Genomic DNA, 19,793 nt, shown 5'->3' on the forward strand with positions numbered 1-19,793 from the left:
TTAGCACATGCCCCTTACCAACTCCACATATTGTGGCGATATACAGACGATATTTTCATGATATTTACACACTCACTGGATAGCCTCAGCACTTTTACAAATCACCTCAATGTCGTCCACTCCACTATGAAATTCACATGCAACCATTCGGTCACATCTTTACGTTTTTAGATGTTAACGTCTCCATCCTCAACGGGGAAGTCGCCACTGGCCTTTACACTAAACCTACTGATAAGCATCAATAATTACTTCAATCAATTCAGTTTAGCTCTCAGACTACGCCGCATTTGTTCCACTGACGAGACGTTTACTACACAACTCATGATTTATCAGCATAAATGTGCGGTTTTATCGCCATTTCCTTGGTCAAGGAAAAGGAAAGGAAGGGAACTTTATTTAAGTGTCTATTCGTTGTAGCGCTGGAGCATAAATTGGGGAGAGCGCAAAATGAAATCAACAATTTTAACTGTTAAAACACAAATCAAGTCAAATTGCACGCGTAGGTTACGTGACACAAAGCGAAGCACTTGCACCCAAAGACACCTCTGCTACGGCAATGGACATACCACAACGTGTTTTCTTTGTTACTACCTACAACCCAGCTTTACGCTCCATTCCATCCATCATTCGAAACCAATTCACATTTTAACTTCTTCTTGTCGTTGCCAAAATGTCTCTAAGTCCGTACCTATTGTTGCCTTCCGACGAAGCTAAAATCTAAGCAATTTTCTTGTACTTGCTAAACTACGCAACCCGTCACAATACAACCAACTACCCCCGGGTTCCTATCAATACATACATACATACATACATACATACATACATACATACATACATACATACATACATACATACATACATACATACATACATACATGCATACTTTATTGACTATCCCCAAGGGGGCTTTTCAAAGACAATATTAACACAAATATATTCCTATTTACAATTAAAAGTGAGAATGACTAAAATAAAATTTTAAGAATTTACCAATGTGGCAACAACTGTTCTACATGCGCTGACATATATCTAATGGACAGAACACTTATAGATTCCACTCTACAAGTGAAACCAGGTCTATAATTCACCACATTGACTGAAACTCTAAAAACGTGGTTTACCTGATGCAGTGCAAGCTCTGCAACAAAAAGTACATCGGTGAAACTAAACAACGACTCAAAGACCGCTTCAACAAACACCGCAGACCAGCTCAAAAGACCTGCACATGCAAACCACATCCAGACCCACCATTGTCAGAAATTTTTCTCACTAATAATCACCTTTATGCTACGCCGTAGGTAACAAAATAACAAGTCCGCTGATAAATAAAACAAGTCACACAATTTACAATCAAGTTGCAAACAATTAGAATCAATTTGTTTGGTGACAAAATCACATTCCTGGCAATTTATGTCAACTCTCTCGTTGTTGAATTCATTTATTCGAGGACCGAGCCTCGAGTTTTGTAAGTTAAGATGCTTGTTTTATAAAGCAAGAAGAGAGAGGACAGCTTTTGATCAATTCTGTTTTCGAGTGGGACTGAACACCTATGGCAAAATGATTAAACTCGAGAAAATCTGAGCGACACAATGACCGCTGAAAAGTACCGAGGATCTTGGTAGGCGAAACATTCAATCAGCCCAAGAAGGAATATTGGTTCCTCTCATGCCGCTATAACTTTACCCAATTCCCGAAGTTGTGAAATGGAACTCGCTCAGAAACCCAATTGCGAATGATCAGCAAAATGAAGCACATCTACAGCAAGCAGTTTGAGTAGCTAATATAATCCACAATAAAATTATGGCTACACAAACTATAACAGGAGACATTAGGGAGTTTAAGAAACCACGACGGTTACGGCGACGAAAACGTCACTTCAAACTATTAGCTTGAGCTATTCTAAGTGTTTCATGATGTTTTCATCTTGTTTATGTTCTACAAGATACATGTAGGTGAAGTATGCTATAACCAGATTCGTACGTACGGATTTGAAGAAATTTATATGAGAATTCTGCAGCCCGGCTTGCCGAGATCTCGGTAGCTCAGACCGGGATCTCGGCAAGTGGGCCAGCCCGCTTTCTGATATAAAGGAACCGAAATTTTACTAAAGAACAATAGCCATTAGCCAAGATCTCGGCAAAGCGGGCCAGGTCGCTTAACCGGGCTGGATCGCCTCATATAAACAGGTGATATTACTGCTTTTTGGCGTTGTGGTTGCCGTAGCATTCGTTATTTCTTAAACGGCATAATGGGTTGCCCGCCATTACTCGTGCATTCACCCTCGAAAATAGAATTGATCAAAGGCTGTCCTCTCTCTTCTTTGATGTATAAAACAAGCGTCTTAACTTCCATAACATAGAGCCTGACATTCGAGGCGCGGTCCTTGAATATTTGAATTGTATAACAAGAGAGGTGACATAAATTGCTAGGAATGTGATTTCGTCAACAAACAAATTGATGTTAATTGATTGTAAATTTATTATTATGTATTTATTAGCGGACTTGATATTTTGTCACATACGGGGAAGCATTACACATAGCTAATGACATTGCCCTTATTCCACTAGAACTCATAGATTCCACCCCCGATAGTATACGCAAAGCTGGAGAGGTATATCTCATTACCAGGGTGACACCCTTCAACCCGCAGGCTTAAATGAAAAAAAGGCGATATTAATCTTATGCTGTTTATTTCTTTCACTTTATGTCATACTTTCGTATTTATCCCATTCCTTTCTAAAGGCAGTGCCGTTCGAAAATATTGGTAAATACGACAGATATTCCTTTACTTTTTGATCAGCCTTCCACTTCTCGTTTATTAAAATAAGGCTTTTTGTGTGCCTTCCAGATATAATGTAACTCTTGGCCTCCGACTCCCATGCTCCAAACAACATCCTGGAATGTTTTGGTTATGCCTTTTACTCTAAAAAATCGAAAAGAAAACTACAGTGAAAAGTGTTCCAAATTTTTGGAAACCTGTTACATAATAGACTTGGTAGACCACAATAATCACCAACAACAGCGTGATCGAAGGCGTGCCATCTCACGTGTGATGAGACCAATCGGAGCGCACCAATAGGTCACGTGGTCGATCGATCACACTTAAGAGCGACAGACTGTAAATATCGAGATTCCGCTGACAGTTGCGAAAATTCATATTTTATTTTATTTTACCTAGGGACTCCTTTAGTGAACTATTTCCAAAAATTATATAAAAGAGTTCTAGTGCGCATTGCCTTTTCCGAAAAAATCCAAAAGTTCAAGAATTGCTAAGACGGCCGCTGGTCCCAATAAATAATTTTACAAATTTGGCAATTTCGTACACGAGAAAGTGGTGCATTTGCGGTTTGATATTTTGTGTTATAGTAAAAGGTCCTTTCATCTTTTCAAAAATATAAAATTCATGTGATGTTGTTACGTTTAAGTTAGCGCAATGACCCGTTGAAATAATGTACTTTGTATCTTTTTAGCTGAGGTGAAATAATAGTCAACTTTAAAGGTCTTTAAAAATTCTAGTATATAAACATATCACATTGTACATCAGGTTAAAGCTTTATCCTTTTAGTTTATCGTCTCTAATTTTCTTTTTTGCCCCGACAAAAGCGGCGCGTCCATGATGAAAGGATTTCGGGCTAAAATTCAATGCGAACCGCTGAACTGCTGTCACGCAGGAGGTCTTAAGCAATCTTTCAGCTTGGCCAGGAATGCATCAAATGTTTTTCTCGATACGAAATTCATTCAAATAACTCTTTAAAGTACTTTACTGATGTTTGAATTACATTTTGATGAGTATTTAAAGCCGCCACGTACGATTTTCGAACCCTTTGAACACGCAACATCATAAGTAATGACAACAGACGTCGATCGCGAGCGATCTGAATATTTTACAATTAAAACTAAAATTTGATTCACATACTCTGTCAGAGAAACTTATGAAGTTGAATAGGCAGGCTTGCTGCTTTTGTTGTTGTTGCTTTAGTGATATTACGCACTGTAATCTAAAAAGCTGCGTACCGATCCCGGCTTAATAATCGCGAGCGAAAAACTGAAAAATTGCTCACAGCTTTATTTTATGCAATGAACATAAAGTACAAAAGGCACATTTCAGTGACATGTTCACTAATTTTCATTGCTTACGTTGCCTTTATTGGGGTGAGACAACTTTGCGCTTTTAAAGTGCAAAATGCCAAAATCAGAAAATGGTTTCAAATCATGTAAGTAAGCACTGCTGACACGCAAACAAGTATTACCCTCATTTCACCTCAGATATGAATGTTATCCCTTTTGGAGGCTGGTGTTGAACAAATTATATCGCGTCTCTTTTACAGTATATCATAAATTAAAAGAATGACTTTTTTCCAATATGTAGTCAGTTCATCTGTGCATCTCTATTCAAACGAACTTTCAAAATTATATTTATGGTTATGCAAAGTATCTGAGTCGAATGCGAGAAGGCGAGGTGCGCCGGCTCATGTTTTTTTTTCTCAGTCAAAAATTTACAAGTTTTGAATTTGGGTGCAAAGAACGTTTGCAAGAATGTTTTGGCAGCAAAGCCGCTAGAAGAATGGGGAGAAGGCTGGGCAATGGTGCCTTGCCCTCCGTTCTTAAGGAGGCTTCCGGAGAAGAACCACAAGAGCAGCAAGGCACCATTTTCTCGAAAAGAGTGATAAAGGGGGGGGAGGGGGGATTGTTTTTGACTTTCTTCACACTTGTTTTCAATGAAAAGCGCTCGCAGAGTGACGCAACAAGCCAAGCTTCAGGCTCTACAGTGTTCCTTTCTTCACCAGGCACAGATGTCGTTTTGGTCGTAAATAATAGGTGCTCTTCTTGAAAGACAAAGGATGTCGTGTCGAGCGGTGTCACAACTTCTTCTAGCCTGCGTGGCAGGCGATAGGGTTAGGAGTGGGAGTGGGGAAAGAACGCCGTTCCCTTTCCCTCTCTTCCCAGTCTCTCCCGTCGTTTTCTTCCCGAATTTTCTCCCCGCCTCCTCCCTTAAGCGAGTGCTACGCAGGCTAAATAAATTTCCTCTTGTGAAGAACGAATGTCACGCTGGAATGTCATCATCTGCCACGATGTTGTGACACGAGTTTGCGGCAAGACGTGAAAATGACTTGCTGGGGCATCAGGAACTCTGAACAGACGACTTTCATCGGGTCCAGCTTTCTCCCAGTTGTCTGGGCAATGTTGAATTGGCTTCAAGGTGAGAGTTTTGTGCTTAATTGAACCGGCATGACTTCTGAATTCTGTTAGGGCCAACCCCTATTCTGCGTTAGAAATAGTTTCTTCAGTCTCATATGGCTCTCGAGGTATTAGGGTCGGTACTTTATCAACACATTGCTCCAAAAGGGATGCATATTGTGTCTTCGCAAGGTATAACAAGGATTTTCTCTCCAGTGACTTAGAACACGTTTCAATGTTGTACATGTGAGCTAAGGTACTAATTTAGATTTTTACCCACTTTTGACCTAAAAGCAGCAAAGTAGGCATGACAGTTCCCCTTTAAGCGGGTATAAAGCGCCCAGGAAGCTGATTAAGAGAGTTACTTGAAGGTGGAGGGCACCCTTATCGTTTAGGATGTTCTTTTTATACGTTAAGCCCTACCTTTCTCTCTTGATTAGATAGCTCTACATTGCACTACGAAAACGGCAACTCTGTCTTGTAGGGGTTCACAATAATACCCGTAGGAGGAGAGAAAACGGAACATGCAACCTCACTTTAACCTATAGCAATTAAAGTGTGACGAGTGAAGAGGACTGCGAGAGAGCGCCAGAAACACCAGACAGTGAGAGAAGCGCGAGATGATTGGGGTGGGGACACCCTGGCACTCAGGGGCTGTCGCTTGCAGACTACCTCATTCCGGTGCAGTTTCCGCAGTGCGTTTTCGCTCACACTCGGGCACCGCAATCTGTCAGTGATATTTGTTCGAGAATTTCTTGGCATTTATATACATCCAAAACTAAGCACATTAGTAAACAGTTTGAATTTTCAAGAATAACATGAACAACTTCTTTTGAAAAGAGCATAGCAGAGAACGTTTTCTCACGCGTTCCGACTGGAACGGAAACGTTTTCGCTGTGGATAAGAAGAAAGCTGGTACGTTGCTACTGATTCCACGGCCCCCTTTAGCTGTAGAGAACTTGGGTCCTGAAAGGTCATTTGGAAACTGAACATCTGGTTTTTCCACTCCTCCAGTCAACTCTGTATGTCTCTCGATGCCGTGGACAAACAGTCACCGATGCATGCGTTTCTTTACTAAAAACACTCCTAGGTTGCGAACTTAGGAAGAAACATCAAGGAGCGGCTTTTCATGGTCTCTGCAGAATCTATCCTGCCCTATGGAAGCGAGTCATGGACAGTCACGAAAACTATGGTATGGTATTTAATGTGTCTTGGCAAGATAAATTGACCAACAAGGAATTATATGGAATTTTCCATCACTATCATCAAAAGTGGGTTTCAGAAGGTTGAAGCTAGCCGGTCATTCTGCTAGACACCCGGAGGAAGAAGCATGAATGTGGGAAGACGAGCTGTTACCTATATAGATAATCTGAAAATCGCTACTAGCTTGGAAAGTGTGAAAGGACTGAAAACAGCTATGTTGGAGAGGGAGACCTGGAGGAAGCGTGCTTTAGATCAGCCATAGTAGCAGCAGCATCAGTAGTAGTAGTGGCAGTAGTAGTAGTGGCGGTAGTAGTAGTGGCAGTAGTAGTAGTGGCGGTAGTAGTAGTGGCGGTAGTAGTAGTGGCGGTAGTAGTAGTAGTGGTAGTAGTAGTGGTAGTGGTAGTGGTAGTGGTAGTGGTAGTGGTAGTAGTAGTAGTAGTAGTAGTAGTAGTAAGCTGCGGGGGAAAAAAAAAGACGCAAATTAAGAAACTAGCAATAAATGAAATTCGTTTTTAACCCTGTCGTCGATTACTTTGCTCGATCTCAGATGAGACGACGCATCTTTGTTGCAATCTGGAATGGTGACACATTGATAATCCTCCCGTAATCCTCAGGGGTTTTCCAGCTTGATCCACATAGTGTACAATCCTCTTTCACTAGAACGAACGGTGAAAAAATGTTGTTTTGATTTCTAAAGCAATCTTATAACTCATCCACGAAAACTTGGCATATTGAATATTAAGAAATCCTTTTTGCTTAGTAATTGTAGCGTAATTACAATTATCACGTTCAAATTACACGTACAGACTAGCACGTAGATGTACAAATTAAATCAACGTTTTAAGCAGGATGTTGCGTTTTAGAATTCTCGTTTAACGCTCAACATTGTTACCAAACGGCTGTATTACTATCGCGTCGAATAAGATATTCTTTATTTATTTAGTTGTGGCGTTACCGCGATAGATGCCTGTTGCCTTTATTACGTTACGTGTTCGGCTAGATCTGTAAGATAAATGATTATGATGTGTGGCTTGCACGCTAGTTAAAACGTAATTAAAAAGTCAACGACGTTCTTTGCACGAAAGAGATGCATCCTGAAAGACTGAAAGACTGGCTATGACTGAAAGATTGCCTCTTGCGTGACAGCAGTTCAGCGGTTCGCATTGGATTTTTAGCTAAAATAGCCCAAACTCTTTTCATCCTGTACGCGCTGCTTTCGTCGAGCCAAAAAAGAAAATTAGAGACGATAAACTACAAGGATAAAGTTTTAACCTGATGTACAATATGACATGTACCTTTATATACTAGGATTTTTATAGACCTTTAAAGTTGACCATTATTTCACCTCAGCTAAAAAGATACGAAGTACATTATTTCAACAGGTAATTACGCTGACTTAAACGTAGCAACATCACATGAATTTTATATTTTTGAAAAAAATGAAAGGACCTGTTACCAAAACACAAAATATTAAACCGTAAATGCACCACGTTCTCACGTACAAAATTGCCTAATTTGTAGAATTATTCATTGTTTTTCCTAGGGACGAGCGGCCGTCTTGGCGAATTTTGAACTTTTGGATTTTTTTGGAAAAAGCAAAGCGCACTAGAACTCTTTTATATCATTTTTGGAAATAGTTCACCAAAGGGGTCCCTTACTAAGGTAAAATAAAATAAAATACAACATTTTGCAACTGTCGGCGGATTCTTGATATTTACAGTCTGAGGCTCTTAAATGATTTCTGTACTTTGAGATAATTGTTAACGAACACGACTCCTCTTGAGAATTAAACAGGGTCGTTTTCGTTAGACGACTGGATCTCGTAGTCAATGCAAGTCCAGGCTGGTTGTAAAGGAAAGCCTAGGAATTTAAACCAAACGTAGCTATTTACATAGCAATGCGAAATTGTTGCCAAATGAACAAATTAACGACGGTGCTTACTATTGTTATTGCGCATACTTTCTGCACATTTCCAGATACTAGGGTTTCTATGTTTAGTGCTCATTAACGCAAGGATATTTTCACGCGCTTTAAAACTATGCGAGGAAAGAAGAACTTAGTAAGTGCTCTTGGTATCCAAAAGAAAATTGGGGGTTACCATCATTTTTCAGAGATAATTTAACTTCAACCTGGATTTGAACGCCATACATTGCTTTGTATTTTAAAGCTCTTTACAAATATTGTTCATTATTTATCTTTAAAAAAAATGCTTGGTTACCCCCAATTTTCTTTTTAGATTTCAAAAACCTTTAGGATATGTTTTTCCCGCATATTCATAAACCGCTTAAAATTCCTTTGAATTAGTAGGTACCGTGCTTAAATGAAACGTTGGAAATGAATTTTGAATTGGGTAAAGCTCCTCTAATTGCTTTTCTAGTAACCTACCTGGGCACGAATTCTGCACGATAGTGTCCACTGAAGATATAAGTTCGTCAAAATTGGCCACCACGAAAACGTTTTTAGGTGAACTGGCAATGCTTTTTAAGTGAATTACACCGAAGCGTCGTCCAATACCAAGTGAGTACAACCTCACGTTCTTTCTTTTAAGTAACCGAGATGCCTCTGGAAGTTTTACGTAGGGACCTTTATTGGTTGTTTGCTCGCCGTCTGTGATAACAATTGCAATCTACGAAATTAAGGAAAATTTAACTGCAATGAAAAAAAAGATTTTTGCTAAAAGAGAATCCCCAAGCCGCTTCCTGTCCAAGGATAAACCTTGTAGCCGTCAGAGAACGTGCAGGTAATTGTTAATGGCATTGGGTTCGCAAATAGGCTTGATGCCACACGTACGTCTTAAATTTATCTTCCTGAAAACCGGGAACAGTGGTCGACCACCTTGACTTCCAGTCGAGGTCAATTCCGTGATTGTTCTTGATGGAAGGCTGGGCCAATAGAGAAGTCTTATCTCCTGTGAATATAGCTCTTTCAAGCTCTCTTACACTTCATCGTAATGTTCTTTGTGTTTGTCCAATGTAAAGGGGAGCAGGGTTGGCGCAGTCTTGAGAGCACTCGCCTACCACCAATGTGGCGCGAGTTCGATTCCCGGGTCCCGGGGTCATATGTGGGTTGAGATTTTCTTTGGTTCTGTCCTTGCTCCGAGAGGTTTTTCTCCGGGTACTCCGGTTTTCGCCTCTCCTCAAAAACCAACACTGCTAAATTCCAATTCGATCTGGAATGCACGGACACATGTTGAACGAGCTCCTGAGCGCTCTTAAGGTGTTTCGTGGGTAAACAGACTCTCTTTCCATTTTCAAAGCTTGTCACAATCCTTGCAGTTAATTTCATAAATTTCAGTTTGTCTTTAGGGTTTTTTAAGATGGAAGCTATAGTCATTATGGGTGTATGAGCAACATTGACGTTACATTTGTTTAGAGTTCTTGCGAGTTTTTCTTATATTCATTGAATGCAATGCCACGAAGCCTCCGTGAATTTGGGACTGTTTTGTGGAAATCGACCTTGATGACGTGACTATCGTCTATCACCGTGGGCAGGAAGAAAGTTTTTAGAAAAGTGGCATTCTATTCGCGAACCAAACGCCACTAACAATCACTTGCTCATTACTAACATCTACAAGTTCATAGCTGATCCCATGTGTTCATTGCTGCCTCAGTGCGTGAGCCTAAAGCGAAAGAACGAGATAGCTCTGTAATAAGAAGGACACATCAGCAACATAATGTTATGTAAGCTGCGACGAATTCTCGAAATCACCACTTTTTACCAGAATGCATTGCACTTAACCAAAATGCACTGCGCCACGAACAATGTAAAACACTTATGTCCAGAAATGACCCTAATTAGATGCACGCCCAATTTTGACATCCAACACTAAGTGTCTCTTTGAGTCTAAGCTTTTGCTACCTATTTCCAACAACAAGGTAAGGGAAAAGCTTAAGATAAATGCAGCTTTGATGAGCATTTGGGGGACTCTTTGTGACATTAATCGCTGCATTCCGAGACACAAGCGATATTGAAGTCGGCAAGAAGAGCAAGGGGACATTTTGTGATGCTTACCGAAATCTGCGTGCATCTAATTAGGGTCAATCCTGGAGCCCGTTTCGCGAACGCCCTGACAACTTTTCGGGCCCGAGAAAGCCATTTGTGAAAGTGCCAACCGCTTGTTTTAGAAAGCCCATCTTTTAACATGTTTTCAAGGCAACAGTAAGCAAAATGACTGTGAAGTTTGACTACTTAAATCTTCTCCGTTCTTGAGACACAAAGATAATTGTGGCACCCGAAAATGGACGGTAAAGTTTTGGGACTTTTGAGAAACGGGCCCCTGGACATATCTGAAATAAACGTAAATAGGACAATCACATGACTTTTAGAGGGTATATAGTTTATTTGTGGCCCAAGTAGCATCATCTGTGCCCGAGCGGAGCGAAAATATAGAAATCTCCCTTGCATTCCACGCAGGAACCCTCAATAAATTTCCTCAAGCATACTTGAAGAATGCCCTTCCCCTCGGCAGCATTTCTACCATTTAGGTAAACTACTTTTAAAAAATGATTTCATCAACATCTGGACGCCATTTATTGCTCATGAAGGGTGCAGCTGTAGGGGATTCTTTGTTAACATTTTTTGCGTTATTAGGATAAGGCTAACATTTTTTAAATAGTACTAGTCAGTCCAGAATAAATTACCGAATATATAAAATGTATTGCATAATAAGAAAATTTGAAGGCGATATACAAGGTAATCTCTGGTTAATGTTGCTTTGAAAATTCGAAATTTCACAGAGAGAATGTATGAAATCATTATCTCTTTTGCCACCCAAGAATTTATCAGTCTTTGATGGCTAATAACTTGCTCGTTATCAACTCTTAAAGGCCTCAAACTGGAGATTCAAGTATGTTTAACAAGTTCTTTTACCTTTTGAACTCAATTTGTAATAAATAGCACGATGATTTCTGTGAGCAAACTCTTATGTTAAGGACGTTCGCGCTAATTGTTTGTGCGTGACTGTAATATGTCACGCATTACTTTTAGCATTAGTGAAGTTGAGGTTTTAAAACCTTTGCAAAAACCGTGGACGGTAAGTCTTGCACAGCGTTGGATCAGAGAAGATTGCGATCAGTCAAAATTGATTTAAAATATTTATGAAAGTCAAGTAGACTACTGCACGACTGATATTCGCGAGGTTTTATCAGTCGTGCACTAGTCTACTTGACTTTCATACAAATTTTTCAAGCATCAGTTAAAATAACATGGCGACAAAAGCGCCGAGGAAAAAATTGCAGGCCGGCCAAAGAATGGCACATTTATTTCCGAATCATCATGAAACTTCAAAGAGAAGTGAGCGGGAGGATGGAAAAGCTCTGGAAAAGGTAGGTGATCGAGTAGACTAGTGGCTGAAAGTTTGGAAAAGTCATGGACGAACCGTTGCGTAAATTTAATGGGGCTATTTCTTTTTAATGTTTTTATTACCCTACGAACTTACGTTCAAAGTGAATGCATGTTTTTAAAGTTCTTTTCCTTTACTTTCGTGAAAATTGAGGAGTATTTTCGTCCTCGTCCGCTTGAATAGTGCGGACCTGCGTGGAAACTATCAGCGATTGAATTTCACAAAAAACACACTCCAGAGGATGAGCATGACGGCAATGGGGAGATATTATACAAAACACCAACCAAATGAAGATGACCCCTGCTTAAAACGTCGTTGCTATGCTCAAAAAAGGTTTTTTTTTTCGGTAAAAACCTTTCATCTCTTCAACGATCGATCCTCTCTTGGGTTCCAGTCCTTGCCCGACAGGTCACGCAAAAGCGTGACAAACGAACTTTTCCTTGAGCTTTGCAAAATCACATCGATTTTACTCGTTCAGATCATCGGTGACCACTATTTTTTAAATCATGAATCACTTACTTTACTTACTATCTACAAAATATGATGAAATAAAAAAATTCTCACCGTAAGAAGTTATCTTTTTTTAACATTTTCTTTCCTCGTGACATCGAATTCCGGTAGTGGTTGCAACGTATAGAGCTTACGAAAACACTCGTCGAGGATGAACTCTACTGTTTACCACATCCCTAGCGGCATACAATTATCTAAAAATCTCACTCCTAAAAACGTATGCATGGAAACTTTCACTCCAACAGTTTATTTTTATGATTTTCGATGGATGAGCAGATGAGCCTACATCTCGCTATTATGACCGATTTCTCGAAATTAAGGCATTTTTCCACTGCCATTTTCTCCGAAACAAAGTCGGTGACCCCCATTTTTTTTTTCATTTTTGGAGTAAGTACTTTATGACCTAACTCGAGGCGAGAAATGAAGAAAATCTCACCGTAGGAAGATTTTGGCGCGAACGTCCTTAATAAGACAAAATGTAAACAATGACGTCAGCAAAGATCCCCTTATTTCAACCGAAACTTCCAGCTTTTTAAAGTCTTTTAGTCAGTGAAAACATCAAGTTTTTTATGACGTTTTTTACACTCAATGATACCATAATCCAAATTTAAAAGCCTTAAAAATGCTTCATACCTGCGGCAGTTGTGGTCTCATTCCGGCTGCCGTTGTAAATACGTCTTTATCAGCCAGCAGTAGAGCTTTATCGATGAACGAGGAGCCCATCTGGTATCGTATGCGATCTATAAGTCTTTCATATCCCTGTACTGTTACCTCGGAATCATTTAGCCGGTTAAATGGGAACTCCAGTCGTGCTCTAGTACTGTAAGCCACAACAGCTATGTGCGTCTTGTTGGGACCCACATTAAAGGCCTTTACCATCTTTTTCAGGAAATGCAGCATCCGACGCCAGTTAAGTCTGCCTATGCTTGCAGATGAATCCACAAGGAAAGCCACATCCGCCACGGCTTTGCAAATGAATTCTACATGGAAAAATTGAAATAGCTTCAGCTGATCACACTCACAGCAATAAAAGATAAACTCAGTAAAGTTGTCGGTTACTTAGCTGGGCTTCATATGTTTGTTGATTTATTTATGTATTACTTTCTGATTTTGTTTTTTCCTTGGAAATAGGAATCTTACAGTGTTTTTCGACCCTGTTGTCAATTCTGTTGCTCTGTATTTCACCCTTTGTCTCGAATTCTGGGAAATTACAGAGATATATTTTAGAAATCTCGAACAAATAAGAATTTTTTTTTGGCAAAAAAAGAAACAAAAAAGTAGAAACTTTACCGATTACATGCGACATGTAATACCCCACTTAAAAACGAGCAAACAGACAACTGGTGCATCACTTACCTGGTGTTGTAGGGATTGGTGTCGATGTTGCTGTAACTGATAAAGTTGGTACTGACACTGGAAAAGTTGAAAATTTACGGTGCGTGTAAATCAAATTGTAACATAGCGTGCGTGCTTGCCCTATCTAAATCCTATTGAGCGACTATGGTGTATTTAACTATTATCCTGCGAAATCGGCAGGAATATTACCTGATACTTGGGCGACGAGGCCGTAGGCTGAGTTGGCTAAAATCAGGCGATATTCCGCAAGTTTGAGCAGGATAATTTTTTTAGTATTTAACACATTGATAACAAAGCACAATTTTCTACGTTTATTGGAAAAAAGACTGGAGAAACTGCCATTCTTCTCCGCGACAAAGACATTATGACAATGTCTAAATATGGTCATAGCGCGCTTAACATTAGTCGTGCGTACTCAATGTATATCCTGCGATATACGTAATTTTGTGTGTCGCGGAGAAAGATGGTGGTTTTTCCAGCTTTTTCTTCCAATAAACGTAGAAAATTGTGCTTTGACATCAATGTGTTGAATAATAAAACAATTTTCCTGCTCAAGCTTGCGGAATATCGCCTGATTTTAGCCAATTGAAAATACGGCCTCTTCAGCTAAGTATCAGGCGATATTCTGCGCGATTTCGCAGGATAATTGTTAAATATACGCAAGGCGGCCGTGCGTATATAACATGACGTGAGTGTGTAGTTTTACTTTAAATCTAAAGTTTTCGTCGAGTTTTGCGAGTTCCCTTTTTAAAGTTTCGGAAAGGGAATGAAGTTAATGGAAAAACCAGGGAGGCCCAGTCAAGTTTTTCTTTCCGCAACCAGAGAAGCCAACCAGAGCAACAAAAACGAAAAGGAAAACAACAGGCCCTTATTCCACAAAAAAGGGCACAAACTTTTAGTTGAAAGGCACTCAACAAGAACTAAAAAGGCCACAAGTTCGTCTATGACAACTTTCAAGGGTAGAAATCTGTTTTGTTATGGTTGTTGTTTGTTTTATTTTTTTACATTGGTTCAACCTGCCGAAAACAAGTTAATTAGAAAATCAACAAAACAACGGTAAAACAATCGGAAACGCGAAAATTTTCAATCCAAATTCCATTTAAAAAAAATTGCAGCTATACACTGAAACATGTTCAAAAACATCAATCACGCATTATCTATAAACTAAACGGTACCGGTATTAATGTATTTCGTTTCTGAATTTGCCTTGGACAGTGAGAAATAAAACTGCAAATTTCTTGATGTATGTCTTCAGCAACCACACTCTACATGGCATTGTAAACATCATTCTCAACAATCCAAACCCTACTTCGGGCCTTTGTGTTTTACTTAGTTAAGATGTCTACTTGGGAATATTAAATTAGTGCTTTGAGCCGGTCTTTTTGCCTATTATTTGTTTATTTGAAGAAGTGAACCTATCTATTCATAAATCAGATAAATAGTTCTCGCTCAACTGAGGGTTAGAATGGGGTTAAGTGTTGAGTGTTATTTTCCCTTAATTTTTATTGTCTGCTGTTAAATTGACCATTTTTAAGTGTTTACTGTTTCTGAAGAAAATGCTGTTAAGTGTTCGGAAGGTTTTTTGTGAAAACCCCATAGACTTTTAGCATTGTCATATCTTACCTGGTTTTGGAAATTCGGTAATAAAGTCACTCTTGAACTTTCAGCCTGTGCTCAAAAGGGGCTGCATCCTCGGAGACATTCTTTTCATTAAAATTATTGCAAACTATTAGCATTTTTCCTTGATCCTCAGTCCTCTCAGAATACTGATGGAAATGGGGCGAAAAACAGTCTACGAACTTCTACAGCCCAATAATCCTTGGAGACCCAGGGGCAGCTGGTCGGGACGATTGAATGTTCATGGTAAAAGTTTACTACAAGAACGGGAAGAGACCCTGGGCAACCAGTTCCAGAAGCGTTCGATTTCCCTGCCTCTGATTGGCCACAACATTTTTCTTGTGGCCAATTAGCGAAGAGGAGCAGCCTGGTGACTCTGATCTTTTCCTACACGAAGTAGTTTTCCTCATCGATCGCAATAGTTACGTAGCGCGTTTAACGGGGAAAGTTTCTCGAGAAACTTTCAGAACAAAGTGATAACGAAGCCGTTAAAATTAAATACTTTAGCACGCCTGCAAGCAACAAATACTCTCCGTTAAAAGATCTGCACCTTGTCCAGTGCACAACGCCAAGCTTACCTTCCACATCTCCATGTTCGTTGCACGATTCCTGAAACTTTGTACGGCGTGAAAATTTTCGTTGTACAGGCCACGCAACTTTGTCGATTGAATGGGGAATACCGTCTAGGTGCAGCGCACGCACTTTCTTGCTTTCACGCCAAACTCTCTTACCTTTTACTGTAGTTAACACAGCTGTTCGTTATCTTGATTGCATCATAAATCCTGACGTGTTAAGTGAGGTCGATTGTTGCAGGCTGCGTGAATTTGTCTTTAGAGATAAGCGAAGAAAAAGAAATGTTGAAGGTGAGTTTGCGAAAATGTGTGCAAGTGATAGGTGTGGAAGTTTTGGCGATAAACGCGCAGTATGTAAGTCGTGTTGTTATAGAGTTGAGAAATCGTGGAAGAGTGGGAAGTCTATCCAGGAGCAGCTACTAAAAAGGAAGCACTCAATTTTACCGCTTAGTTCTACTAAAGGAGACAAAAAAATTGAAAAACTTATTCGGAGAAAGAAGCCGGGCCATCGTTTAACTTTTGAGACGCCGAAACCACTACCGATTAGGCCAAATCAAATCAAATACCTGGTCCTCAACAATTGACATACGCGGAGAAATCACTACCACAAATAGATTACTAGGGAATTCATAACCTTTGGTGTTCCATGACTTAAAACTCTAGGCATCAGTTGAAAGGTAACACTCTTTGCGTAGCCCGTGGGCAATTGCCCGAAAACATCTCTTCTCGCCACAATTTTCTCAATTGTAACTCTTTGCTCCACTTTTAAATATACAACAAGAAACAAAGACAAGCTTTCTTTGAGCGTTTGCTGTAGGTATCCCTCAAATCTAACTTTAACACTACTATCAACTTCGGACATTATTCACGCGATAAACTACAGTAAAAAGTAAGAGAGTTTGGCGCGAAAGCAAGAAGGTGCGTGCGCTGCAGCTAGACGGCAGTTCCCACGTTCAATCAATATAAGTATGTGGCCCGTGTAACGGAAATTTTCAAGCCGTACAAAGTTTTAGAAGTCGTGCGACGAACATGGGGATGTAAAAGGTAAGCTTAGCGTTGTGCACTAGTCAAGTTAGTGAACAAAGAAAGTGAAATTCGTGCATCGCGTATCAGCAATAAAAATTTACGATATCTTCCAAAGATTCGCCGCAAGCATTTATCGGAGAGTGTTTGTTGCTTCCAGCAGTGCTAAGGCTTGTAAATTTTTCGGGCTTCGTTAACGTTTTGTTCTGAAACTTTCCTAGAGAAACTTTCCCCGTTAAACGCGCTATGCAACTATGGCGATTAGGAAAACTACTTTGTGTAAGAAAAGACCCGAGTCACCCAGCTGCTCCTCTTCGCTAATTGGCCAGAAAAAGATTTTTGTGGCCAATCAGAAGCAGGGAATTCGAACGCTTCTAGAACTGGTTTGAATAGAGTAAGTGCCCAGCAGCTCTCCCCGTTGTTGTCGTAAACTTTCACCACGAACATTCTGTCGTCCCGACCAGCTACCCTTGGGTCTCCGAGGATCATGGGGCTGTAGAATCTCGTAGACTCTTTTTTTTTTTTTCTCGCCCCATAGACCTTATTTCAAAATGGCCGTCAGTTAAATATTCTTTTGGTTTTGCTCAAATTAGCCCTTGATGCCTCGTTCTTGAGCTGGAAATTCAAAAGAATATTTTGCCTTGAACGAGGCATGAAGGTCTAACTTCAATAAAAACAAAAGAATATCGAAATGGCCGCCATTTTGGAATAACGTGTATTCCCATCAGTATTCTGGGAAGCCTGGCGATCAAGGCAGAACGCTAATAGTTTGCAATGATTTTAATGAAAAGAAGGTTTTGTCGTGCACGACAACAAGCGGATCGTTTATTCACGGGAAAGAAACAGCGATCAGCCGGTGTCATGTTATTTAAATTCTTATGTCACATATCGACTTCAATCAAACTGTATGGACATGTGCAGGTATTTTATTTTGTTCTTTGATTTTTGTTTTTCTTTCGAATGTTAAGCAACGTGATTCTTAAGTCGCAAGCTTGTACAGCGAGTAGACTGTTTTGACTTACGGTATTTATATTTCAACAACTTCCTGTAAATTGTCGATGTCGTTAAGATATTTTTTGCAACTACACACAGCGCTTTAATCGTGTATAGTTTTAGCCCCAGTAAAATAAAAGAGATATTTTTTGCCAAGCAAACGTAGTGTTTGGTTTATTTTTTTTTATGATAGTGTATGTTCTGTAGAAGCAACTTTAGCTAGTAACGAAATAATTGCTCTTGTTTTTACGTTGACCACTTTGTGGGAAGTCATCTCCTGTGGGAATATAACATGAGCTCTTTTGTCCTTTAGGATACTTACAATGTAAGGTAAAGGTTACTTATTTGAAAAATGCCTTGTCAAACGAATACGCTTTCGCTTGCGGGATCAAAATATAACGAAAACACTACCCCAGTGGAAAAAACGACAAAGGAGGAAGAGAAGAGAGACCCTGAGGAAGAGGTTATACATTAATTACAGTGAATTACAAGGATTTCTCTCTCCGAAAAAAAAATCGAACTTGTAAAACTGCAAAAAATATTTCTTTCCCATGTGCATATAATGACAAAAATGAAGTCGAAACGTTTTGGATTTCTTCTTGGAAATCTTCGGGTAGTCTTCTAACATCTTCGTCAGTCTTCGGTAGTCTTCGGAAATCTTGAAATGATCAGGAATAGTTGGAAAATGGTCAAAAACTCCATGATATACTAAATATAGTATATTGTACTTTGTGGGACCCACTTTGTTTCTTTCTGGAAAAAAAAAATTACTGTTGCATGTTGGCATTTTATGCAAGTATACAGTACAGTAGAAAAAGACGCACAGATGAACCGTACAGCACAGAGAATTCGAGAAATTGTTTTACATGTAAGCCGTTTTTCAGTTTATATACGGGTTTGTGGTGAAAAAAATGACGAAACCTGTCGCACACATGCTAAAAAATACCTTCACTGCATTTGTTTACGAATTCATGCAGATTATGTAACGTTTTTGAAAAAAGATTTTTGCGAAAAGAATGTAAAGAACACTTTATTGTTTGTATAAGCGCGCAAATGATTATCAAGAAAATTGTATTGGTTGTTCATTGATGCTATTGACTGTTTAGCCATGGTTTAAAATTCTGTTGAATATATTTTTCACTAAAATGAATGCCCGATCACGCAAAAGAATATTCTTTTGACGTTATATTGAATTTAAAATGCGCGCAAATGAAAGTTGATTTGACGGATTTGACTTTCGCAAGACGTTAATGAAAGTCTTGACACTTAATTGAATGTTTACAATTATGCAGATATCCTTGTGGAGGGTGCATTTCGCGCAATTGAATGCCGATTGGCGCTAATGAACGTATTTTCGCATTATTGTCTGACTTTTAGTGCAAATGATTGCTCATTTTCTCTAAATGAACAGCAAAAGGTGTAATTCAAGATATCGTGGAACGTGGAGCAGACTTAATCACTGGCTTATTTTCAGAAAGGTTTACTGAAACTGCCGGAATAAATGGAATAAAATACGACACGGTAAGAAATACTTGAAATGCTATTTTGCGAAACAGGTAGCATTTATTGTTAGAGTTTGGGTTTCTAGAGTTTTTACCTGAAATGAAACCAGTGATAAAGTCGCTCCCACTTTCCACGATATCTTCAACTATCACTTGCCTGCAAATCATCATCTGTGTCTTTTCCTGGTTGAAAAAGACGTTCCGCCTTTTTCAATCTCTCTGGCGCGTCTAACATGTCTTAGGAATTTGCGGAATTTATCCAAGAAAGCGGGAGTGGTCGCAATACAAAACATTCGGCCGGTTCCACCGTAGATTGGCAAAGTTAATGTTACATGGTGTCCTTACATGACAACGTAGTTGAACTCTCATAGAATTTGCGAAGGGTTCCATGTTATTACTTAGGGACGAAGACGCCAATAGCTTACCGTAAATCTATTGAATTTATGCCCGGGTGAAATCACCATAACTCAACATTAATGTCTCAGATTTCCAAAATCA

The 19,793-nt window shown here is 39.5% G+C and overlaps 1 protein-coding gene across 1 annotated transcript in view; it reads right to left on the reverse strand.

Annotated features, from left to right (window-relative positions):
• The window catches only part of LOC138055991 (uncharacterized), a 118,289-nt gene extending 98,759 nt beyond the window's left edge, over window positions 1–19,530 (reverse strand). The window contains exons 1-4 of the mRNA XM_068901847.1: window positions 19,449–19,530; window positions 13,589–13,645; window positions 12,866–13,212; window positions 8,767–9,007 (exon numbers count right to left, since the gene is read on the reverse strand). Of these exons, the coding sequence (XP_068757948.1) occupies window positions 8,767–9,007; window positions 12,866–13,212; window positions 13,589–13,645; window positions 19,449–19,530 (727 nt within the window). The remainder of the gene's footprint in view (window positions 1–8,766; window positions 9,008–12,865; window positions 13,213–13,588; window positions 13,646–19,448) is intronic.
• Window positions 19,531–19,793: the final 263 nt, after the last annotated feature.

This window comes from Montipora capricornis, chromosome 7 (genome assembly GCF_036669925.1).
Source record: "Montipora capricornis isolate CH-2021 chromosome 7, ASM3666992v2, whole genome shotgun sequence".
Classification (NCBI taxonomy): Eukaryota; Metazoa; Cnidaria; class Anthozoa; order Scleractinia; family Acroporidae; genus Montipora; species Montipora capricornis.